This window comes from Eubalaena glacialis, chromosome 4 (assembly GCF_028564815.1).
Source record: "Eubalaena glacialis isolate mEubGla1 chromosome 4, mEubGla1.1.hap2.+ XY, whole genome shotgun sequence".
In the NCBI taxonomy this organism is placed as follows: domain Eukaryota; kingdom Metazoa; phylum Chordata; class Mammalia; order Artiodactyla; family Balaenidae; genus Eubalaena; species Eubalaena glacialis.
Genome location: NC_083719.1, coordinates 63,223,651 through 63,249,772, shown reverse-complemented (window position 1 = coordinate 63,249,772; position 26,122 = coordinate 63,223,651). Strand labels below are relative to the sequence as shown.

Below are 26,122 nucleotides of genomic sequence, written 5' to 3'. Positions count from 1 at the left end.
TGACCAAGTTCCCTCATTTCCTTAGTGACCCTCCTGCAATTTTTCTTAAGTTTGCAACAGAGAAAGAGCCATTAAATTGTGACCTTGAAAATAAAAATAATACATTTAAAAATGAAACTCAGCTCCTCTATTAGATGAAAGGAGGGTTTGCCCACATGCCTAATATATAATGGCAACAGTTTTTCTTTTTTCTGTTGTTTTTTAAAGGAAATAATAGTAATAAAACACAACTAAAGATCCCGCATACCGCAACGAATATCCTGCGTGCAGCAACTAAGACCCCGTGCAGCCAAATAAATAAATAAATAAATATTAAAACACACACACACACACACACACACACACACACACACACCCCCCAAAGCCTCACTCCAGCAGATACTAGAGAAATAAGCAAGGCTGGGTGAAAATCCTCCCAGCCCTGAAGCTTCCAGAGGGAGGACACTTCTGCCTGTGTCAGCAGAGAGGCTTGGGGGCCAGTGGGTTGGCTGTCCTGGGGCTTTCTGGATCAACCTCACAGAGCTATACCACTGGAGGCACAATGAGGGCGCCCTCCAGCTACGGAGAGAACATCCTTGAGAATCTTGTGTGCTACATAGAGAGGAGTACAAGATGGACAGGGGAGAGGAGTTAGACCAGAACATTCTGACTGACTGACAACCACACACCTTCTCTTTAATTCCCAAGTGCTCCTCCAGGGACTTTTGATCTAGTCCCCAAACTAATGCTGCCAATAATCCCTCAAGGAAAATTAATCATAATGTTACAGTTATTGACAAATCCTCAGACATTTTTTGCTAGATCAGCTCTGGACAATAACTTATTAACATCATTAACTGTATGGTTTCTGCAAGTGCGGTACTAGGAAGTGTGTTCTTTTGTGCACACATAAAATGTTTAGAAGATTTTCCAATCTCCATTTTTTTCTTTATTCTCAAATCAATGATCTATAAAGGTTGTGTGGGATACTTTATCTTTTTAAAAAATGCATTTTTTATTTCCCTCTCCAATGCAGCCTTAATACTGGAGAATTGCAACCTGAAAGATTCATCTCTCAAGAACACAGTTTACAAAATCTGGTCATAAAATCGACATTGATAACTAAATTTTGTATCTCTCCTTTTCAACTTTCCAAGCAATTGTCTGGGCATCTTATACTCATTCTACCTTTAGTGGTTATTACACTTTAATCAAACTCTGTCACGTTAGGTTGGCGGCAGGGGTACCTGATTCCCACAAAGTTGAAAGCACATCAGCAGCATCCTGGCTAGAGCCAGCAGGTGAGAAACTCCGGAAGACCTATCTGATAGTCTCCTCATCAGGCTCAAACACCACCGCTAGGAAGAAACAAGGAATATTTTACCTACAACAAAATGCAGACAGCAAGACCAACACCATAAAAGGAAGTATCTCAAATTCCAGAGAGAAAAAGAAACAAAGATATTAAATAAAATTCCTGTTGATATGTATTCTAAATTCACACAAGAGAATGAAAGTGGAAAATGCAAATCTTAGTACTACAATGAAAACAGTTTTGCCCTTGAGGATGCCCTGAAATGGGACCACACTTTGAGAACCACTGTCCTACAACCTCCTATTTAATGGTTAGCCTAGCATTCTACCCCAGGATATAACACTTTATCCAACACCATGTTGTGGAACATTTAGACTGTTTCCAGGTTTTTGCCATTATAAAAAAAGCTACAACAAACATCCTTAGAGATAGCTCTTTCTGCACATTTGTTTCCTTAGAATTAACACCTTAGGAAGTAGAATTTGAGAGTCAAAAACAAAGTTATTTTGTCAGGCTTTTTATACACACTGCCAATTTTCCCAAGGTTTATTAATTTGCATTCCTATCAGTGGCCTGTGCAAGTGCCTTCCATCCTTACCCACATGCCTATCAACACCAGGTACCATGTGAGCCCTGTCCCAAGAGCTGTTTTTAGAAAATCGAAATGTGCCTGAGTTGGCTGTTAGTGAGCTCTGTCTCTTAGATGAACCACAATACTTGAGATTTACTGGAATTCTCTGCTTGCAGAGTACTTCTCTGATAATTCTACCAGAGTGTTTATTTACTGGTACTTCGAATTAGTACATTAGTATTATCATGTGTTTTCCACTTGACAATAAGTTTCTTGAGACAGAAACCATGCCTCATTATCACAGAATATACCACAGTGCTGAGCCCGTGGGACACAGACTGCACTGGGTAGTCGTGGAAAGAGCACTTTTCACCTCAGTGAGACAGACCTGGGTTTAAATCGTGGCTTCCCACTTACTAGCTGTGCAAGCTTGGGTGAATTACTTCGCCTTCCTTCCCTGAGCTTGAATGTCATCATGGTAACAGGGAGACTAATACTTACTTCATACGACAGCTGTGTTGAAATGCTGTGTGTACAATGCATCATACCATACTAGGCAAATAACAAATGTTCCATTTGTTTGTTCTCTCCCTTTTCCTTTCCAACATTGAACTAACCTTGTGAAATCCAAACTCTGAGGATCTACAAATTCACTTTGATTTACGAATAAGGCTATAATTAATGAAGACAGCAGGCATCTCCTTAACAATGATTACCTCTGGAAAGTGTAACTAAGCAAAATTGACGAGCATTCTAATTATTCTTCCTTGCATCACTCAATCGTTACTCAGTCTCTCAGTCAGTCAATACCTATGAGTGTGTACCGTGTGTTCCAAAGACAGATTACACCCAGTCCCTAAACAAAACAGAAATGTAAAATGAAATCCTTTTTAGTGCCAGAATGCTAATTCTCTGATCACACTGAAACCTGAATTCAGAGAGAAGCCATTCAGAAAGTTATGCTGAGAGAGCTGTTCTAATTGTACATCTCTGTGGCTGCAGGAACATCACCCCAGGCCATATTCTGGTTCAAAGCTGACACTTATTGCAGTGGGGCTTTAGGACTAGAATATTTTAATGTGACCCTGAAATGTATCCAAATATGAACAAGAAGGCTTTGACATCTTCTGATAACCCAACCAAGGAAATTAGAGAAAAGACACTAGTGAGATAGGTGCAGTCCAGGTTGAAGTTCACTCCTGGTTTTACCTCAAAATTTAAACAAAGCACAAATCAAGGAGAGTCATCTGTGCATCTGGGAGTACACCCCAACTAAGGTGTAGGGTGAGGAGTGTTCTCTGGGGAATAGCATTGCTAGAGATGGCAGTATGAACCCACAAAAATACTCAAGCCAGGGTACTTATACTGAAGGAAGGGAAGGGGAACTGACACTCATTCATGCTCTACTCTGTTCCAGGCACACGTGATTTCCTTGTGCATTCATATTCTTGTTTACCCCACCCCACTGACACCTACATCTTTCAGAGTCTGAGGCTCAAAGAGGTCAAGTGGTTCTCAGAGGTATATTCTGGAGAACTGTGTGTGCTCAGGCTTTAACAACTCCAGGAGAGATGTAAAGAAACTCTGGGACTCTGATGCTTGAGGTCAAACTGAGATTGATCAAGAACTTTTTGCTACCAGCACCTGAACGGTATATGCTAAAGTTGGTATTAGTTCATCAGAAACTTCTCTTCAGGTCTATAACTCTATGTTCAGTAGACCTTAAAATATTGGCAATGGGAAGGCATGTGGGTGGGAAGGATTAGTTCCTTCAGATCTGAGACAGGTTTTAAAAATATGCTGGTGGCATGTTGTGGTCATGATATACCAATGGCAGCTTTGGGTTTCGATAGTGTGGCTATCGATATTCAAAAGATTCCTGATGGTGGGGAAAAAAAAGTATTTCTTGAAATGTGGGGCATGAATCCAGCTTTAGGGGGTTCTTTTGACTAGCCCTGAGGAAGGGCACATGTGTAGCCAAGGTCTGTAGGGGAACAAGAATGTTAGAAATGTTAAGAAGAGGTGAGGGACTCGTGGTATTAAGAAGCAGATGCCCTCAAGCTAGCTTAAATAGAAGGGATTTATCTTAAGGAAATAGAGATGTCTCATGAAACCCAAGGGCAGGCAGGAGGGGTATCCAGGCCTCACAGGGAAGAGAAAAAAGGAAAACCACCAGGAATCAAGGGATGTGTCTCTCTGTCTCTGCGTATGTGTCTCTCTCTCCTCTAACACAGCTTCCTCTGTTTCTCTTGCACATGGCTCAACACAGCTGCCACCAAATGACACCTTCAGTCCCAGAGTCTACAAAATTCTCTTGGAGTTCTTAGGGGTTTTTTTGGTAACAGACAATTCGTTCCCAAGGAGATTAAGCGATACACCAAAAACAAAAGCAGAGGCACCTGGCTTTCTGAAAAGGTGTTTTATTGCTTCTCCCTCTTCCCATCTCTAGATTCCAGAGAACAAAGAGAAAGGGATGGAAAAAGCGACACAACCTCACCTCTGGCTGTTGGCCTAACCTGCCTTGATGAAGGATGGAGCCCTTGTGGGTGACAGGACAGGTTCAAACAGCTTTCTCTCTCTTACAGATGGGTAGACAGTAAGGTGTACTCACAGAATTCTGAGCCAGTCATTCCTTGTAGGTGCTCTGTTTTGGGTGGATTGTTTTAAGGTTTTAGAAACTCATTTGGGTGGTCCTGCATTCAGAGTCTTAGCCTTCCCCTCTGTATAGGGTCTCCTCAAAACCCGTCTTCTATACAAAAGTCCTCCCTTATTCACAGTTTCACTTTCTATGGTTTCAGTTACCCACAGTCAACGATGGCCCAAAAATATCAAATGGAAAATTCCAGAAATGAACAATTCATAAGTTTTCAATTGCGTGCCATTCAGAGCAGCGTGATCAAATCTGGCACCATCCCGCTCCATCCCACCCCACACGGACATCGTCTGCTCCTGACCTCCAACCATCGACATCACACAGGCTCCACGATCCAGATCACCCAAAGCTGATGATCCTCCTACTGACATACTGTCAGGTCAGTAGTAGCCTAACCCTACATCATAATGCCTACGTTATTCACATCCTTTTATCTCATCACATAGGCATGTTACCATCTCACAGAACCACAAGAAGAGTGAATGAAATACAGTAAGGTATTTTGAGAGAGAAACCACATTCACATAACTTATTATAATATATAGTTGTAACTGTTCTATTTTGTTATTAGTTATTGTTGTTAATCTCTTACTGTTCCTAAGGGTTCAGTACTACCTGTGGTTTCAGGCATCCACTGGGGGTCTTGGAAAATATCCACTGTGTATAAGAGGGGACTACTGTACTCTGGGCTCCCTGCCCTGACAGATAGCTTTTATTTAGCATTAAATAGCAATTTTTTCTGGATACCATCCCAGATACAAATTATGCTCAGCAATTTTAGCTAATGTTCTTCTTAGACAGGTGTAAATTTAAAATCTTTTTTTGACTAACAGAAAAATAAACTAATAATTTTTGAAAACATGACAACCAATATTCTATGACAAAATATTATTAAAAAGATCAAAATAACATTGAATAGATCTCCAAAAAGTCGAGACCTGTCCTCAAACCCTTCTCTTCTAAAACTAGCTAAACAGAATTCGTGTCGCCATTTCTAAGTTACCAGAAAAGAGAATCTGACACTACTTGAGTCTCATTTCTCCCCGTGACCAGGGTCAGAGCAGCCCACCTTGTGAGCTGCAGCACAATTCTCCACAGGAGGACTGACCTAGGTATACAGACTAAAAGGATTAGAAGGCAATTAATTTTCTGATAATAGCAAACAGATAGTTAACAGATTTTAATAAGGCTTTGAAACCCCAAAGCAGAGATACCAAGGTATGTAAGATAGGCCATGCTGAGGCCTAAATGAAAGACTTGTTTGTTTTTATCATAAAATGTAAAGTCAAAGCTAGAATAAACAGGGATAATCAGATTCAGCAGATATTTAATGGGAAAAGGTACTTCAGCCTTGGTTGTATTTGGTCATTGCTCTGTGTTGTATTTTCAATTAAATTCCTTATGGAAATATTAACTAGTTGATTTGCTCCATTGTTTAAATAAAGTGTTGTATATCCATAGAAAAAGCAAAATCTACTGCATCATATGTTAAAAATCCTGAGGATCAGGTAACACCTGACGAAAGCCTAGCCCAGTGCCCCATACTGTCCTAGTGGACATCTGACATCCTTTTTGACTGTCCAGCATTTGACCTCTCTTCCCATTTGGTGCATTCCCCACCTTGTGGGTCCTGGAGGAGGTAGATCTGACAGTGCCAGATACTCGTGATGACCTTCACACCCGTTCCAGACTGACTTGAGAGCTACAGACGGAAGAAGTGGAGGTGGGGTTCCTCACTCTCTCTGAAGGTAGCGGAGGTTACAGCTGATGCCATCTTGAGCTGCTGCTATGGAAGTGGAAATAGTATAAACTATGACATCTAGCGCCCAACAGTAATGACAACTGTTTCCTTACCAGAGAACTTTAAAAAAAAAAACAACAGCTTTATTGCGATATAATTCACATACCATACAATTCATCCACTAAAGTGTATAATTCACTGGCTTTTAGTATATTCACAGAGTTGTGCAACCATCACCACAATCAAGTTTAAAACATTTTCATCACCCCAAAATTAACCCCACAGCCCTTAAGCAACATCCCTTAATTCCTCCCCCTATCTCCCTCCCAGCTCTAGGTAACCACTAATCTACTTTCTGTCTCTAAAGATTTGCCTATTTCTGGACATTTTATATAAATGGAAATATACAATGTGATCCTTTGTGTCTGCCTTCTTTCACATAGCATACTGTTTTCAGGGTTCATCCATGTTGTAGCAAGAATCAGTATTTCATTCCTTTTTATGGCTGAATAATATTCCATTGTATGAATATACATTTTTTTATCCATTCAATAGTTGATGGACATTTCCGTTGTTTCCACTTTTTGGCTATTATGAATAATGCTGCTAGGAACACTTCTGTACAAGTTTTTATGTGGACATACATGTTCACTTCTCTTCAGGATATACCTAGGAGTGGAATTGCTGGGTCATATGGTAACTTCGTTTAACTGTCTGAGGAACTGCCAGATTGTTTTTCAAAGCAGTTGCACCATTTTACATTCCCACCAGCAGTGTATGGGGATTCTGATTTTTCCATATCCTCACCAACACTTGTTATTATTTGTCTTTTTGATTATAGTCACCCTAGCAGGTGTGAAGTGGTATCATATTGTGGCTCTGATTTGCATTTCCCTGATAGCTAATGGTGGTGAGCATCTTTTCATGTGCTCATTGGACATTTGTATATCTTCCTTGGAGAACTGTTGATTCTGATCCTTTGCTCATTTTTAAATTGGGTTATTTGTCTTTTTATAATTGTGTTGTATAGTCCACCAGACCAGTTTTAAGGCATGGTTTTAAGAGTTGTTCCTGGCTACAATAAACCTACTTTTCAACAATTCTCACAATTCTGTGAGCTATCAACATCTTTTGAATAAAGCCATTTTCTGCTTAAATCGGTCACAGTTTCTATTGCAACTCAAAACACTGACTGACACAGACTCTGGAACCCAAGGCAGCACCCCTCACCTAGAGAAAATCACTTACATATGGCTCTACTGGCAACTAGAAACCTGTTCAGTGTCAGTATTGTTACTAAAGCTTGGGTTTCTGAACTTATGATTCTAAACTCTTAATCTATGCAAACTCAGTCCATGGGAACTTATGGGATTGACAAGTGGAAACTTTGGCAGGTTGAGCAGCAAGTAGGAACTGGAGCAGAGAGAAGGAGAAAACTCTTAGGAAGTGGTTGCCATTTCCTGCCATTTTCCTTCAAGATGAAGTAGGTCATTGATTCTTGTTATTCAGATGATAAGGTGCTGACTGATGCTGGCAGTCCGCTCTCTGCCTTGGTCCTCCATCTCCCTGCCAACCTCGGTTGCCATCCAGGGACTCCACTAGGATTTTCTTCCAGATGATCAAATATGTAAATAAAGTAAGAGTCCTAATTCTATCAGCCTGAAACAGGAGGGAAGGGGGGAGGGCACGATCTTTAAAAGAATGACACAATCCTTGAGGATGCGACATAAACTGGTTAGAACCAACTAGGTCCAAGATGGCAGAAGATTCGACTCCCGGTAGACCTTGAGCCTCACTATATGTTCACTATACTACATTAGCATGCTAAATGACACACTCACCAGCGCCCTCACAGTTCCGAGGCTGACCATACTGGGCATATATCCAGAGAAAACCATAATTCAAAAAGACATATGCACCCCAGTGTTCATTGCAGCACTATTTACAATAGCCAGGACATGGAAACAACATAAATGTCCATCAACACACTGGTCCCTGTCCAGCGGATAAAGAAGATGTGGTACATATATACAATGGAATATTACTCAGGCATAAAAAGGAACGAAACTGGGTCATTTGTAGAGACACGGATGGACCTAGAGACTGTCATACAGAGTGAAGTAAGTCAGAAAGAGAAAAACAAATATTGTATATTAATGGGTATATGTGGAATCTGAAAAAATTGGTATAGACAATCTTATTACAAAGCAGAAATAGAGACACAGACGTAGAGAACAAATGTATGGATACCAAGGCGGAAGGAAGGGGTGGAATGAATTGGGAGATTGGGATTGACATATATACACTATTGATACTTGACACTATGTATAAAATAGATAACTAATGCGAACCTACTAGCACAGGGAACTCTATTCAGTGCTCTGTGGTGACCTAAATGGGAAGGAAATCCATAAAAGAGGGGATATATGTATACATATAGCTGATTCACTTTGCTGTACAGTAGAAACTAACACAACATTGTAAAGCAACTATACTCTAATAAAAATTTTAAAAAAACAAAACAAAAAGGCCAAAAAGTGGGCAGTGGCCAAATCCTGGAACTCTCCGCCCTTTCTCCAAGATAGGTGGAATAGTCCTCCCATTCATTAGCCTATGAAATTACCCAGCCCATAAAAACTAACCACCCCATATTTTGGGGTCTCTCTCACCTTTTGAGATGGACTACATTCTGTCTATGGAGTGTGTATCTCTCTCAATAAATCTACTTCTTACCTATAACTTTGCCTCTGGCTGAATTCCTTCTGCACTGAGACATAAAGAACCTGAACTTCAGCAAGTCCTGAGACCAGGTGTGCAATCTCAACTAAAAGACAGGGGGGGACTTCCCTGGTGGTGCAGTGGTTAAGAATCTGCCTGCCAATGCAGGGGACACAGGTTCAATCCCTGGTCTGGGAAGATCCCACATGCCACAGAGCAACTAAGACTGTGCACCTCAACTACTGAGCCTGTGCTCTAGAGACCACGAGCCACCACTACTGAAGCCCGCGTGCTGCAACTACTGAGCCCACGTGCCACAACTACTGGAGCCCACGTGCCTAGAGCCCGTGCTCCGCAACAAGAGGAGCCACCACAATGAGAAGCCCATGCACCACAACGAAGAGTAGCCCCCGCTCACCGCAACTAGAGAAAGCCCGAGCGCAGCAATGAAGACTCAACGCAGCCAAATAAATAAATAAATAAAAGACAGTGGGTTCAAGTTCCAATCTGAGTTTTGGCTGGGTTTGAGTCCCGGCCTGTGGGGTCAAGACCCAGTGTGAGTTGTGCGGTTTCAGGCCAATTGAACTACACATTTGGTTATCAGGCAATTTTAGTTCAGATATCAACACTGTTAACTTTGTGTACGCTTTCTCCCCACCCCCATGCCTCTTTTGTATCTTGGATTCTCTAAGAAGTCAAGGAAATAAGAATATCACTGCCTCCCAGGGCTGTTAGTGATCTGAGGCCAAGGGTTTGGAGAAAGTTGTTTTCTGCAGTTTCCTAGGTAATACCCTTAGCTCCCTCCTCTGTGCAGCATAGATAGGGGTGCAGCTATAGTGCCAGTCTGCCCTTAGTGCCCTCTCACTCCTCTTCTAAGCACTCATTTCCCCTTCCAGGTCCCCTCTTCTCCCAGGAGAGTCTCTTAGATCCTATATTTGAAGGGATTTGTTCCAAAGGGAATTCAACCTAAAACAGATGCTGATAGGTTTAAGCTATTAACCTTCTCAAAGGCATTTACATTTCAATGTCATTAATCTCTCTGTTGACTTGCATTTTCCAAATTCAAAGACCACTCTCAGTTCTCATTCTCCATGTCCTTGCTTTGGCACCTAAGAACAAGGTGTTGAAGAGTGGTATTGATCTGAGAGAAGGAAACCTGAGATCCTAGAATGAAACATTTTGTGTTGCAATCCAACCACTTAACGCACCTAACCATTTCTTAAGCACCTACTGTGTGCCTGACACTGTGTTCGAGCTGCTGGAGATGTAGCAGAGAAGAGAAGCAAGGCCCCCGCCCTCATGCATCTTCCACTCTAGTGGTGGCAATAAACAATAAATACACAAAAAGATACCATTTCAGATAGTGATAGGTTCCATGAAGAGGAATGTGAAACAGTGAACAATGCGATAGTGAAAGATGTGAAGAAAGCCCATTAGGCAGGATGGTTGCAGAAAGCCTCTTTAAGAAAGTGGCATTTCCACCAAAACGTGAAGGGTGGATTTGGGGAAAAAGTGTTCCAGGGAGAGAAAACAGCAAGAGCGAAGACCTGGATGCAGGGACAGGCTTAGCACAGCACACAGGAGGTTCAGAAAAAAGCCAGTGTGGCTGGAATGTAGTAGAGGAAGGGTATGAGATGAGCTGAGAAGTAATCAGGTCAGGTAGGGCCTTGGAAGCCATGGTAAAGATGCAGAGAGGCTATCTTGCCCCAAGTCACACAGTTGGTAAATGGCAGAGCCAGGATGATAACCCAGGTCTTTTCAATCCTATCAAGTGTTTTTGCATTGTAATCTGGTTTATGCCCAAAATGGTGTTAGATGAAGAGAGACTTTATTAGACTTTCCAAAACTGTCCTTCTTGGACATTCCAAAACTCTAAGAAGAGACAGACTGTTATCTCACTCTCTTCTCTTCATTCTCTCTTAAAAAAAAAAAAAATACTAGATATGAAAACTTCAGAGTGTACCATGCTAAATCATACAAATTCTGTCTTTTAAACAGAGGATCTGAATTTTATAGATATTATAAGTAAATACCTATTGAACATTTATCATATGATCCCATAGAGCATGCAGAGAAGTTATTTTGGTGTTGCTATGTTTGACCTTATTAAAATTCAAGCACACAGGATTGCCTAACACCTATTTTTTTTTTTCTAACATCTATTTTTAGACATAAGACCTACTCTCCCTATTACACATTAGGAAACTTAATATAGCTGAGGTGCTGGTCAGGATTAGCTACTACATAGATTGTCTGGGGCTTTTATGTTTTGCTTTTAAAATCAGAAATAAATCAAAATAATTGTTTTTTAAAAGTAAATTTATGCTCAAAAAAAGAAAGAAATTGGCTAATAAACACCAGATGTGTGTTAGATCTGGTGATGAGCCCTGAACTCATGAGTGTTCCAGGACTGGCTCTGCCATTAGACTAGGGTTAGAATCCTAGCATACTTACTAGCCATCTGACATTAGGTAAATTACTCAAGATTGCTAAGTCTCCATTTTCTCTTCCATAAAATGGGAATGAAAACAATGCATATATCATAGAGCTATTGTGAAAATAAACCAAACTAACAAGTGACCATGCTTGGAATAGACTAGCTATTCCTTGAGTTGATGTCGGTTTCCCTTCCTTCTCTGGGTCTCTGTTCACTCATCAGAAGCATAAACAGGTCAGGGAGATGATGCTAAAGTCCTGTCTAGGATAAGTGTCATCAGCAGCCAGGCCTTCCAGCAATATTTGGACCACAGGGCAGTGAAACCTCCTGCTGTAGGCAGATAGAGAAGTTGCTAGCAACATGACATAGAGACTGACAGAAAACTCCCAGAGGAAGGAGCAAGGAGGCTTCAGAGACTGGGACTTGAAGGACCGGGACCCTAGCAGAACCCTGCCTCTGCTCCCCAGGCCCAATTCATCTTACCAATGCATTTGCTTCAACTAATTACTTGTGAGATTATTTGTTTAATGCCTGCCCTCTCCAGAGACTAAACTCTAAAGATTAGGAACTCTGTTTTCTTCACTCATTCTAGATTCAATTTACTTTGTTTCGCACACAGTAGGCCCTCAACAAATATTTGTTGAATGAATGAGCCTCTTTTCTTTTAGTAGGTACATTTCTGAAATTGGAGGTGTCTCGAATTTAGCTAAGCAACATGGTGGCATTGCTGCTCTGGCATTCATTTTGTTGCACCAAATGGCCTGCAGGGGCCTGAAACTGACACCAGCCTCCTCATGCAAGAACATGTCCCGGAGACAGTCCTCATAGTAAGCTCCTGATATGACTTCCCCAGCAGTTTTTGTGATCAATAGTCTCCCTCACCTTCCATCGTCTTCCCCTTGTGCGCCCCTTAGATAAGACCCCTGTGAAATTTACCAAAATCCCATGCATTTTGGTTTGAATTGACTGATCCAGCCTTAGCCCAAGAACCCCCAAGAATTCCACATATAGACCCTAATAAAGGCATGTGTGCCAGGTTCTGCCTCTCCCTTTGCCTGTACCCACTCTGCCTTGACCTCCCTGTATGGCCCCTTGAGGTACACCGTGCATTTCCTCCAGGACTTGTGAGTAGTAAACTTCTCTAGTTCAATTTCTCTTGTGGTCTTTTGTTGAACTGCTGCTCATGCTCACCATCCGGCACCCTGTGTTCCACTTAATAAATGTTAATTTAATGACGTCATCACAGGAGGAAATTCATTTTATTTACAAATCAACAATTTTAAGTGCCCTAGTGAACTCAGCCAATAAGAGGAAATTTGTGATGAAAATTTCTGTTTAGCTGTGGATTTTTTTTTAAAGAGAAGTGTACCCAAACTAAGAAAGCATAGTAATGGCTCCATGAGAGGGCTTTGAGCATTTAGAGTTTGGTAGCATCAATTAACCCTCCCACATATCTTGGACTTTATCAGACTAGGATGTAGAGTTTTGGAACTGAATACACTCCAGTTGCCTTAATAGAGGACTTTTCTCTGGGCAAAATGCAAAGCCTATTCTTATCTGTCCATCTATGATCCGGCTCAAGGGTCAGTCTAGGGGAGGCTTCCCAATGAGTCACAGAAGGTGGGAATGATAACCACAGACATCCTAATTGAAAAATCCCTCAGTACTTATCACTGTCCCCTCCAAGCTATTGTGTTTCCAGAGTCCCTGGCTATTGTCAATCCCTGGAAAATGAATGGTCAGCAACTAATGAAATTCTACCTAATCTAACAGGTTCAACATCCCAACTAAATTTGCTTCTCAAGGGAATCTGGATGACTTGACATTCACCTGCTCATTCATTCACTCATTTATTCATGCCATTCACTTATTAATTCAACAAATATTCCCAGTCCTGGAAATCCTGCGTGATTCTGGATGAGAAAAAGAAAGCTTAAACAGAGCAGTAATTAGCACAAGAGCTGGAACCAGGAACTAAAGAACATCTAATCACATATTGTGTCTGGAATATCTTTCTGCCCAGCTGGAGTATCACCTCTGCAAAATCTTTCTAAATTTCATTTTAAGAAGAATATACTTCTTTTCTCTGTTCCCTTGTTAATATCCTTAGTGTAGTGCTATGACATTATGTTGGAGTTAACTGCTTCCCCTCACCAGGCTGTGAGCTCCTTAAGAAGGAACTGTGCCATCCAACCACCCTTATGTCTCTGGTGCCTTGCATAGGGCCAAGCATATAGAACTCATTATCAGTGGAACAGTTCTCTGCATTCCAGTGAAGTTAATGGATTTCTAGGTATTATCAGGCCTGTATTGTCCAATATGGTAGCCACTAGCCACATGTGGCTATTGAGCACTTGAAATGTTGCCTGCGGGTGGGGAAGAAGAATTGAGACATACTGTAAATGTAAAACACACATCAAATTTCAAAGACTTTGCACACAAAAAAGTAAAATATCCCATTAATAGTTTTTATATTGATCATATGTTGAAATGATAATACTTTGGATATTGAGTTAAATAAACATATTATTAAAATTAATTTCACCTGTTTCTTTTTACTTTTTTAATGTAGCTGTTAGAAAATTATAAATTATACACGTGGTTCACATTGTAATTATTTTATTATCCAATAGAAATATTGGATAATACTGGGCTAAATCAAAGATTACTATTTCAGGTACAAACCACACCCAGTCTCTTATATCTGATTCTCTCTTTTGGTAGGAAGGAAGGGGAATTTGGTTATATTGTCCGAATTGAGTCAAGGCTTTCATTGAGCCTAGGTTCAGAATATCCAGGGAATATAAGACACTTTTTTTTTTTTGGCAAAATTCTATCAGTTAATATGTCCCACATTTTGGTAGGTTTGCTGTTTTAAAGAAAAAAAATCCAACTCTTGCTGTAGTCCCCTATACGGAGTCAAAGTCTCACCAAGGGCATGTAATACCCATGCAGCCAACACTAAAATAGCCCTTCAATTCCTGGCTCCAAGAGCCTCTGCTTTATCTTCTCTCCTCCCCTCAGTCTCTGGCATCCTAAGCAGTCACCCCTCCCATCTCAGCTTTTTCCACTGACCTCAGAAGAGGGCTGTCTCAAATAACACCCTTGTCAAAACACCTAGGTAAGCACAGAAGTGGGAGACATCATATAAATAGACATATGGCAACACAGTGCTCCATACTGATAACAGAAACCATTTACCAACTCCCATCACCTTCCAAGAGGTTTCTTTCTTACAATGATTAAACGTAAATGTCACTAATAAGTTTAATTCTATCAGATTAGGCAGACCTTTTTTATACAGGCACTGGCAAAGCTGCAAATGAACATGATTTTTAAGATTTGGGCACTGTTGTAGCAAAAACCTCTGTGCTTAAACAGAGAAATTAAAATTGACCAACAGGGGCTTCCCTGGTGGCGCAGTGGTTGAGAATCTGCCTGCCAATGCAGGGGACACGGGTTCGAGCCCTGGTCTGGGAAGATCCCACATGCCACGGAGCAACTAGGCCCGTGAGCCACAACTACTGAGCCTGCGCGTCTCAAGCCTGTGCTCCGCAACAAGAGAGGCTGCGACAGTGAGAGGCCCGTGCACCACAATGAAGAGTGGCCCCCGCTCGCCGCAACTAGAGAAAGCCCTCGCACAGAAACGAAGACCCAACACAGCCAAAAATAAATAAATAAATAAATAAATTTAAAAAGAAAAAATAAATAAATAAAAATAAAATAAAATTGACCAACAGAAAAGATCCAAAACAAAAATTCTGAAAAATTTCCAAGTGATCTGTGGGAAAGACCAAAAGAGTCAGGCTTCGCTGGACTACAGTCAGAAAAATACAAAAATCATGGATGTCTATTTACGTATCTTCCTCCATACAGGAGACCATAAGCTTGAAACATTTAGTACAGTGTTGGGCACACAATAGGTGTTCAATGAGTATACGAGAGTATAGGCGCTTACTATTTAATGGGATAATGCAATCACCATGGTTTTCTTTTCTTTTTTTAACCCTGAGTGGTATGGTAGGCAGAACCCAACTTCCTATTTTACTCTGAATACAATCGGAAGCCCTTACCACGGCCTGCAAAGTCCTACATGATTTGTAACCCAACCACTTCTTAGACCCGTTTCCCATCACTCTCCCCTTATTTGCTCTCGAAACCTGACCTCCTTGTGTTCCTCAAATAAGCCACACACAGTCCTGCCTCAGCGCCCTTGCACCAGCTCTCCTCTTTGCCTAGAATACTCATTCCTTCAGTCTCTGCTCAAATGTCACCTCATCACAGAGGCTTTCTTCACCACCTGATCCAAAACAGTATAATCCTTATCTGCTGTACTTGTCCTCATATCACTGATTGCCACCTGACATACTACATATTTGTTTGTTTATTTGTCTCCCCAACCTGGAAAGCCACTCCCAGGAGGGCAGGAACTTGGTTCATTTTGTTCACTGCTGTATCCTTCGTGCCTAGAAAGTGCCTGACACATGGTAGGAGTTCAATAAGTAGTTGTTGAATGAATAAACAAATGAACATAGATTGGAGTCCAGACACCAGGATCTAGTCCTAATTCTACCGCTAAAAAGTTGTGTGGCTTTGAACAAACGTCCCCTGACACTCAGTTGCTGAATCTGTAAAAGGATTGGTTGGGAAAAGATGTTTCTATAGCCTCTCCCAGCTCTCAAATCCTGCAGGTTTTATAGAGATGCTTTTTACATACAACTTTTGTATTAAATTTTAGCAACGTGAAAATCTTTTTCTTGTATCCACAAACAATGAGCCCTCTGGGCACTTCATTATGATTGAAGACCCTGCTCCAAAGGCCCTGGATGAAGTCTTCCTCCATCCTTCCAGACAGGATAGACCCCAGGACTTCCTGCCTACTTTGAGGTATTTCATACAGACCTTTTCTTCCTTAAATCTCTTATAACAGTTAATGACATAATTACATTTTTCTGTTTCTCCACCTAGAATGTGACTATCTTGAGGACAGTAATGGAGTCTTAGTAATGTTTGTATCCCCAGCATGGTCCTTGGCAATTAGTAGGCATTCCATGAATGTTTAGTGAATGAAGGAATACAGGAAAGCCAAACTGGAACAGGACCATTTCTCATACTGAAAATGGAGACATCACTCTCCCCTCATTGATGAATGGTGGGCAGAAGGTAGCTTGGCTGCTAGTAATGATTCATCTGAAGGGATGTAAAGAAATTAAAACTTACTGGTAACCTACTAAAGGCCAAGCACTCTTACACATGTTCACATAGTTTATTTAATCCTATGACACCCTATGAATTAGGAATTATCACTAATTATCCCTTTTTATAAATCTGTAAAATTATCCTGATTTAGAGATGAGAAATATGGAGCTCAGAGAGGATGGGGAATTTGTCCATGATGGAATGGCAAACAGGGCTGCCACTCAGGCCTCTTCATGCCAATGATATTCATATCACTGAATGATACATCAGAAGGGTAGTTCTCTAATCTAATACAAATACTGGCATGTATAATGGTGAGCTTCCCTGCACTTTACAATTAAAGGTGATTTTTTTCCTTGATTCAGAAACGTGGCTATAGATAATTCTATATATTATTGCTGGAAGAACAAAGAAAAGATGCACAAGCAGATGACGCTTTGTACCTTTTGAGTTTTTAAAAGTGAAGTTTTTTTCTGATAATAAAGTGCACTGTCTGTTCATTATAGAAAAACCAAAAAATATAGTTAAAAAAAAAGTTTAGTCGACCATTATCCCATCACTCAGAGACAACCACTATTAACCTTTTTTTAACCTTAAGGTTAATAAAAGTTACTACAACCTTTATTATGCTAAGCTTTATTAACCTTTTAAGCCTTTTTCCAATACGTACTTTATTTTATAGTGAGGTCATTCTAAATTATACAATGAACTTTTTTTCAAATTCAATATATGCACTTCCCATAATGTTAGAAATCTTCATAAATAACATTTTAATAATGGCTTAATAATACCAAAAGAGATGCCATAATCAATCATTCTGTTATTATCACTTAAGCTATTTCCATTCAGTCACTTTCATGTGCCTCTCAATTTTAAAAAAAATCAGTCTGTAATTCAACTTCTGCAAATAGTTCTGATCTTTGAGGAAACACAGAGACAACTTTTCCATTCAAGAAGGGGAAAACTCCCATTATTATTCAGAATAGTGAAGAAAAGATCTTCCCTTTTCCTCCAATAACCTTTCCATATAGAAGTTAGTTGGAGCCATTCAAGTTTCCCCTACAGTAAGAAAGGGTCTTTCCTCCAAAAGAAGGGAGGTGTGGAAGTCTAGCAGTGGCTGGGAGTAAACAGACTGAGGCTCACATCTTGGTTCTTAAATCTACTTGCCTTATACCCTCAGTAAATTATGTAAAGCCTCGGTTTCCTCACGTATAACAGGACAGTTACCTCACAGCGTTGCTGGAAGGGTTTAAAACGAGAACTGAGCCTGGCACGGAGTGAGCCCTCTTTTAACTGTAAAACTTGGATGGAGGAGCTGCGAGGAAGAATGTCTCATCATTCTTCCTTCCCATAAATTAGAGAATATTCGAAGCTCTCACCTCTAGTCTCAGAAGAAAGAACTTTAGGCCATATTTGTAAACTCACGCCCACCAAAACGGTTTGGTTTCTGATCACACTTTGAGGTTAGAAGACATTCAAGAACTCCCAGTTCCCAGAGGAGTTCCTGCCAACAGAAACCTCTCTCCTGAAAGAGCCTACAGCTGCCACCTCCCTTCCCCTTGCCCCACCATGGAGCAATCCCTACACATCTCCCTTCCTTCTCTCTGCTGCTGCCTCTCTGCTCTGAGCCCTCCCCAAACACAACTTTCCCATCTGCCTGTCAGTCTCCTTTCTCAATGACACCAATCTGTTCTCCTAAATCCTCTCCAGAAGTTTACTGATTTCTTGTTACCCATGTCATCAAATCCAAAATTTTTTAAATGGGATGGTTTTCAAGGCCTCCACCACCACCATCTACCTCTTCCCCCATGTTTCCCTCCACTCTACATTCCGACGCTTGGCCTGGTGTCCACCTTATCATCTGTAGTCAGAGCAGGCTGACGTTTACTGCAGATAAATCATGCCTTTACCTGAAGATCTTGACCTTTGGCAAAGGGCAACACAACCCCAAAGTGGTATTTTGAATCTCTATCAGCTGCTCACATTTTAGAGTAAACGAGTTTTCAGATTCTTGGGTGGCATGGGTGCAAATTTTGCTTGGGCAAAAGGATATGAGGATCCTGGATGCCATTAAGGGAAAAGGCTGGATTGACAGACTTCCCCGTCTCAGTACTGCCCAGGAATCACAGGTCCCTACTCCTGTTCCGTCTCCCACAGGTGCCTTCGTTTCTGCGTCTCCTTTCTGCAATTCTTGCCCATTCTCCAGGGCCCAAGTCATGCCCACTACTTTTGAAGGCAGCCGCAGATCTACACACTCTTCTGACCTTCCACAGTACCATGGTCTGTCCTTCCCTCCCCTCCCGTGTATTCAGCACATTGTCTCATGGTCCCCATATTGCTTCCTAACTTCCTCCACAAAGTCTTTGAGGGCAGGGACTGTGCCTGCTCCCCACTTGGTAAATATGTGACCGATATTCCAGACTTATCTGACTGACAGTTCACCCTAATCAATGCCCCTCTGTGGGCTGTTTCAGCTTCAGCTCTGCTGTCTTTGGTTGGGCGGCACGTTTAACTTTGGGTAAGATGGGCGCTCTGCAGTACTGCACAACCATCTGTCACCTACAAAGCCTTCCTACTGATATTAATAGATTTAGGAAGGGACACAACTGACTAACAAACCGAAAACCAAACAACAAATCTAAAACTAAAAACAAACACCTTACCCCCATCCCCATACTCAAAGAGAACAAGGAAAGGTAAAAACAAATCCAAATCGAGAGGAGATGATTCCTGCTATTCTCATTTTAGGGCCTACAAGAAAGAAGGGAGGCGGGGAGACCCATATTTGTGTATAGTTATTACCTAAATTGTATTCACATGTAATGTTGATGTTTGAGACCAAAAAAAAGGCAGAATTTTAATAACAGGGGTGACTGAAATTCATGCTTCTTTTCTCCAAAGAATGTATGGGCGTTTGTACCAAAATTAAGTCCGCTTCTAGCAACCTAGGCCAGTGCTGGGCATCCAGGAGACTTTCAGTCCTTTGAAGTTTCCAGAGCGGCTTCTCGGCCTCCACCCCACCCCATACCCTCTTCTCCTCTGGCTCAGGCTTTCAAGATTGTTCCTAGACTTTGGGCCAAATGTAAGCATTTCTGCACAACTCTGCAGTTCGGCAGGACCCGAAGTAAATCCCCAGGAATAAACAAGAGCAGCAGCAAGTCACAAGGAGCCGGCTGGGGGGAGGGGGTGGTAGTGAGGGAGGAAGGGGGGATGGGGAGGGATGAACTTTGCTGCTCCAGCCGGGCCTGTCACTCCAGCTGACAGCAAGCACCTGCACCTTCAAGTTCTTCACAAGGCAGCGCCCCCAGAGAGAAAGTACTTAGCTCGAGGGAAATGAACCCCAGCGCTTAAAAAGAGGGAAAGGAAGGGTGCGGCGTTTCCCCCGCGCAGCACCCGCCCAACCCCGCTGCCGCCCTCCCGGCCCGGGCGGCGCGCGTCTGGCTGCGGGCCCGGAGCGAGGGGCCCACGCTACCTGGCGTCCGGCTCCGGCTCCGGCTCCGGCTCCGAGTCCGAGTCCGACTCCGCGGCCGTCTCGTCCTCCTCGCCCCCCGACTCCTCCTCAGTGTCCGGCCCCCGGGTCGCCTCCTCGTCCGCGTCGGAGCCCAGGGCGCTGTCCGCGGCGTGGCTGCTCTCGCTGCTAGCCATCGCGCCTCTCCCGGGCCGGAGCTGGAGCCGGAACCGCCCGCGCCGTGCCTGGTGTTCTCCCTCTGACGGCGCCTCCGGCCCGGCCCGGCCCTGCCCTGTCCCGGCGGGGCGGCTCGGGTTCCCTCCCGGGGGCGGGCGAGCCCCGTGACTTTAAATAGGCGTCAGAAAGTTTCACCACCGAGCTCCTGGGGCCCGGGCTCGGCGTCTCCTCTTCCCCGGGCGTCTAACTTCCCCCAGCCCTCCCCGCCCCAATTTAGGCGGATCCCTGGCGGGCCCTTTGGGCAACTGGAGAGCACCACTCCGAGGGGCGCAGGCTCCCGCTGCATCCGGGAGTTGGGAGGAAGAAAGGCACAGAGGCCCCCTGCTTCTCTTCCCTCTAGAGTGGGTTAGGTAGGCTTCAGGTTTGGAGCAGAGCTGAGCTACTCGATGGGCCCTTATCCCAACCAAATAACTACTCCCTTTTACAGAGCAGAACACTTACTGCTAGTTCAGGCACTCGTAATTTTCCCCTCACAACTCTGCTGTGGTAGGTTTAACTAAGATGCTGGTTTTATAAATGAGAAAACAGGCTCAGAAGAGCTTGGGTACCTAGCTTGCTCAAGGTCTCCTTTTGCTAGTAAAGTGACCCAATGGGAAACAAAGTCTGCCCATTTCAAAAGCCCAGTTTTGAACCATTGTTCAGTATTAGCTCCTTTTATATTTGCAAATCAATATTGTGTATTCTCTTCCTCAGTGACCCCTGGATTATTCAGCCAGGAAACTTTTATCTCCACAAATCTTAAAACTTTGAAGAGGAATAATTTTCCCTACATTGGCCAAAGTCTGTTTTGTCTGAAATTCAACCCAAAGTCCCAGATCATGCCATGCCCATGTTTAAGAGCCCTCAATGGCTTCCCACTGTTCTAGGACTAAAGCACAAGGTCCTTGGGAAGATAAAATGCTAACAACCCACATCTTAGCTGTCTGGTCTTGTCTTTAGAAGTCAGGAGTTCTAACATTTATCAAGTCACACCACTGTGCCTTTATGTACACAATTCCTTCCACCTGAAACGTTCTTCCCATCTTTATTTACCTGGTTACTCATCATTCAAGATCACACCTTTCTCTGAAATCCCCAGCTTAAGCTCAATATCACTGTTTTAGGTTCCCACATTATCCTACATTCAAATTACGTTTGTGTCTCTTTCCCCAGTAGACTGTAAGTTTGTTATCTTTGTCCCACTATCCCCATCTCTTACAAGCGCAGAAGCTTAGCAAAGTACTTAGCACATAGTAGGTGCTTAATGAATGGTCCCTGCACTGAAGAGAACAGGCCTATGTAAAACAGGTAGAGATATCTTCACAATACATAAAGATCTTTTTTTTCATAAGGATGATTTTACGGCTAGAAGAGCTAACACAGATTTTTAATTACAGCAAATTCTATTCACAGAGTTGTTAAATATGGTAAATGTAAATTAGGTAGTATTCCCCAGTTACAGTTATCCCTAGCTCATATGTGTGCATTAGGTCTGTGGGCAAAGAACTGCAGGTAGTTGAGGTACAGTACAGAAGCATCAGCTAGGGGGCATGAGAGGGAAGACAGCAAGAGTCCAGCCTTCCAGGGTTCACTAAACCAGGTTTAACATCAGCAGTATGCATTCTCTTACAGCAGGTAGGCTTTTGCATTAGTAATCCCAAGTGTCTGCTCACTAGGACAAAAAGGAATCAATTGCAGCTGTGGGATCTATTAAACCTAATCAAAACTACAGGTATATTCCCTCCATTTAACTCAAAATTTCTTAGGAACACTAACTATAGTCAACAAGATTTGTGAAGATCCTAGCTCAAACCAATCCAAAATTTAGAACTGCAGTACAGATCGCACATTTTAAACTTTCTAACACTACTTTCTTGAGTAACAACATAAATAGAAATGGCCAGATCAATACAAATAGAAAATAAAAGAATGTATTATTCACAACACAATTAAATAATTCATATTGAAAATAATTTAAAAGCCTAAAAAATTCTCTCATATATTGACAGACCACTTATCTGACATATTTAGCAGTCACAAAGTGCATAATCTTAGGTTTCAGTCTACTGATTTACAACTGTGTGTAAATTTATTAACTTCTTGATCTATCTGTTATAGCGATACGGCTGAAAAGCAGCAGCAGTGAGATAGGGGGCCCGGTGGTCATTGAAAGCTGAGAGAACAGTGGCATGAAGGAGTCCATGGTAAATTCTGGGGCTTTATTAGGAAATGTCATAATACTGTAGAGGTAGAATGCCCCAGACACTTAGCCATGCCTGACAGCTACACAGTATTACTATGGAGTACTATGGCTATTATCTATTGTTTATAATTATCACCTGGAGTCATTACTAGAATATTAATTATACTCAACACATTCTGATAAAGAAGAGTTGCACAGTGTAAAATACATTTTAGGGAAATTTCCAAGAAAAAGAACTAGTATATAAAGCTTAATTGCTTCAAAAGCATTAATCATCAGTAAACTGAAAAATTCACCTGTGTGGAAAGCTTCATTCCTAATAATGCCAGAGAAATAGGGTGTTGATGTGGCTAGTTGGCTTAAAGAAGAATGAACTTGATTCCAAGATTCTCTGCATAATCTAAATAATTACACACAATAACCGGATTCAGTTCAGCTCCAGATGATAACTACAGCCTGAATCTCATCTCAGAAGTAAAGACTTTCACAGAAGAAAGAAAAAAGAAAAAAAGCAAAAAACACATCGACAATTTCCATATATAAACTTTATTCCATTTGATCATACAAAAATTTAAACTTAAAGAAAAAAATGAAAATATGCACCTTTTACGAGTCAAAAAGCAAAAGTCTTGTTAGCATTTGAATTGGTCTGCAAAAAAACCAAATACATTAGAGGTACAAACTGTGCTACAGCAGGTCTAAAAGAAGTTGTACACAGTCCTTTTGAAAAAGTTAAAACTGTTTTTAAGATTATTTATATTTAAATTTACAGGCACTGACCAATTTACAAATATTTACATAAACCAAAAACAACCTTAATAAACACTGTAGCTTTTTTAGCAGCCACCACTATTTCTTCTTGTGGAAAAGAAATGCTAAAAAAGATATCTTTACCAACATTAAGCTTTTATTTATAATAATGTTATGTCTTATCTAGAACATTTTATAGTGGCTTACTGCCTAAAAATTCCAGTTTAGATTACAATCCTATAATTATACACAGAAAAAACTCTGATACTATCGATTGGATATAATCTCAACTTTGATATTTCAGTTTCTGTTGCTTCATGTCACAGGAAAAATAAAAGCAGGAAAACGGGAAGTAAAGCAAAGGTGCAAATTGCACTAAGCTATCATAAAGCACAGAGGACTTAATCTTTTCAAAATGTCTACACTGAACTGATTCTTCAAAACAATTCCCTAACTGCTGTACAATACAGAGTTAGTGCTCATATTACTACAGTGCAAAATGTAGTTGTTTCAACACAAAATTTAAAGCAATCGCGAGTACACCAAAAGCATGTGAGGTACTAATGAAATGCTAATATCGACACAAAGCCTCAGTCTATCCTGATGAGTCAAGTGAGGACTTAAGGCAATTGTCCAGTATTTCATGCCTCTGCAGTGATTTCACTGAAATAAAAGATTTCATTTTGCTTCAAGTAACTGAATAACTGACTCGAATCTTCACTTCACTAGAACAGACTCAGGCAACAAACCATCTACTGACGGTGATACTTTAAGTATGTATAAATCAGACCCTTTCCAAAAAAGTTCACACATCTCTTCAGTATTAGCATGTGGTACAATTAATTACAGTTATAGCAAAAAACTTTTATTTGATAATTCCCAAAAAAATATTTTATTTGATCTCCTGAAAATTCATGCCATAATATTACTAATCATCAATGTAAACATTTTCAAAAATACATCTTTAAATCAAAGGGTTTTATTAGGAAATGTCATAATAAAATATGCATATATAAGTATGTCCTCTTAAGAATAAAACATGAAAACAAGAAGAACAATTAAAAAGAAACCATGATGAAGGTAAACAAAATGCATTATGATGTTACTACTGTTCTTTATTAAGAAATAGAGGCCAGTTATCTTTTCAGGATAGCAGTTCTTAACGGTAGTATACTGTTCAAATCTCGTTTGTTTTTCAATCTGTGCCATGACTGGAAGAGAAAGAAAAATCATTCTTAAAACCTAAAATATATGTGGAACAAAAGACTGAAAGAGGAGTTACTAGAATGTTAACAGTGATTTCTCAAGGCAGTAAAATTTGGGGTGACTTTTTTGTGTCTGTGTTTTTATCTCCCAAGTTTTTAACACAGTAAAAGTATTGTTTCTGTCATCAGAAAGAAGATGTTATTTAAAAACTTTACACCTGTGTAGTTCCAATTCATTAATAAAGAAATGAGCACATAGGTGGTACAAAAAGATGCAACTGACAATATTAACATTTATTCACCGATTTAGATAATGTCATTTAAAACAGCAAAGTAATTAATACAAAACCTTTGGGTTTGAGAGGGTAAGGAAAGATTACTTCAATTATCTGATTGACTATTTTGTATCTAGAAAGCTCTTTCAATTAAAAACTGTATTTATGAAGAAGAGAGTAAATCTATAATAAAGCACCTTATACAATGGATCTAGAAAAAAGAGTGAACAGAATTTTTAAGAAGAGAAAAAAGAAACTGAAATTCTCGTTCATAAGCTAAAAATCTGGCCCACTACCAAAAAATCTGGCTGCGATCTTTGCAGTTTGTTCTCACCTCAGTTGTTCAACTGACTAAAAGTATTGGTTTTATAGCTAACAATCATAAATGAAAGCTCACCCATCAGTAAGAACAGCAATGTAGAAATGCTATTTTTGAGTTCTCAATTTAATCTGATAGAGAAAAACATTCCCTCTTGGATACTTGTTTTGCCCTGCAGAATTCCATTTCATTTTAAATTTTCTATTCTGGTTGACAAACTGAGAGGGCCTAATTTGAAGGACAGCCTGTAACATGATACACTTGCATTTTTAATAATCATCAAAATAAAGTCTACTTGGACGTCTCGGTAATGAAGAAACATGCCTCTAAAATGATCTTCATAAGTTCCTTGATCTTTTTATTCTATGAAGTATTCTCTCCTATATGTCTCATAATATTACTATATATATTTCTATCAATGTATTTCTACTCTGTACTGTTGAATAACTTGAAGCTAGGAATCAAACCTAGCAAAATCACTGATGAAAAAATTCATACTGTGGACTAGAGAGCTAAGGAATAAACTCCAGTTTACACATATATGACTATTTATATATATAAAATGTGTGTGCACACAAACACATACATTTTGTTTAACTTCTCAGAATATAAACAAAGATAAAATGGAGCTCTAGTTCCTTGTTACAGTGGGGTATACAGAAGAAAAATATGGAACAGACATGGCTTTCTTCTAAGGCTACAAGTTCCCCAATATTTTAAGGAGGGAAAGGAGTCCTTTAGGTTTTATTCATTCATTTTGAGAGCTTAATAAGCTCACTGTGAAAATGCTTATTTCCACAAAGTGAAAGCCATGTGAGTAAAGGCGGAGTCAGATCTCTCTGAAGGAGTATTTCTAAATTCAAGTAATAAATTCTCTATTGTGCCACATTAATTGTTTCACAACACAGGAACCAGAGCTGTTCTTTCCTATTACCTATATGTTTTCTTAATTTTCAAAGCACACTAGTGCACTAATGCTTCTAGAGTTAATCTGATGCATTGTTTACCTTTAAAAATTGATCCTTGATCATGTCAAACTTCTGCTTTTCATGCACAGCTCTGGCTGTATTTGTTCCATCAAAAGGTTCTACAA

At 40.7% G+C, this 26,122-nt stretch overlaps 2 protein-coding genes across 8 annotated transcripts in view; both read right to left on the bottom strand.

Moving 5' to 3' along the window:
• Nucleotides 1-20,460, bottom strand: part of CMYA5 (cardiomyopathy associated 5) — a 111,142-nt gene extending 90,682 nt beyond the window's left edge. For both annotated transcript variants that reach the window (XR_009700817.1, XM_061189392.1), the window contains exon 1: nt 20,086-20,460. Coding sequence is in view for 1 of the 2 variants with exons in the window: in XM_061189392.1 (XP_061045375.1) it covers nt 20,086-20,258 (173 nt within the window). In the remaining variant the exon portion in view is untranslated. The remainder of the gene's footprint in view (nt 1-20,085) is intronic.
• Nucleotides 20,461-23,548: 3,088 nt separating this feature from the next.
• Nucleotides 23,549-26,122, bottom strand: part of TENT2 (terminal nucleotidyltransferase 2) — a 57,866-nt gene continuing 55,292 nt past the window's right edge. For 4 of the 6 annotated variants that reach the window (XM_061187942.1, XM_061187945.1, XM_061187943.1 and 1 more), the window contains one exon: nt 23,549-24,441. In XM_061187942.1, the coding sequence (XP_061043925.1) occupies nt 24,257-24,441 (185 nt within the window). In that variant the 3' untranslated portion in view covers nt 23,549-24,256. Of the gene's footprint in view, nt 24,442-26,036; nt 26,117-26,122 lie in introns of all 6 variants that reach the window. The other 2 variants (XM_061187946.1, XM_061187948.1) reach the window with 1 other exon arrangement.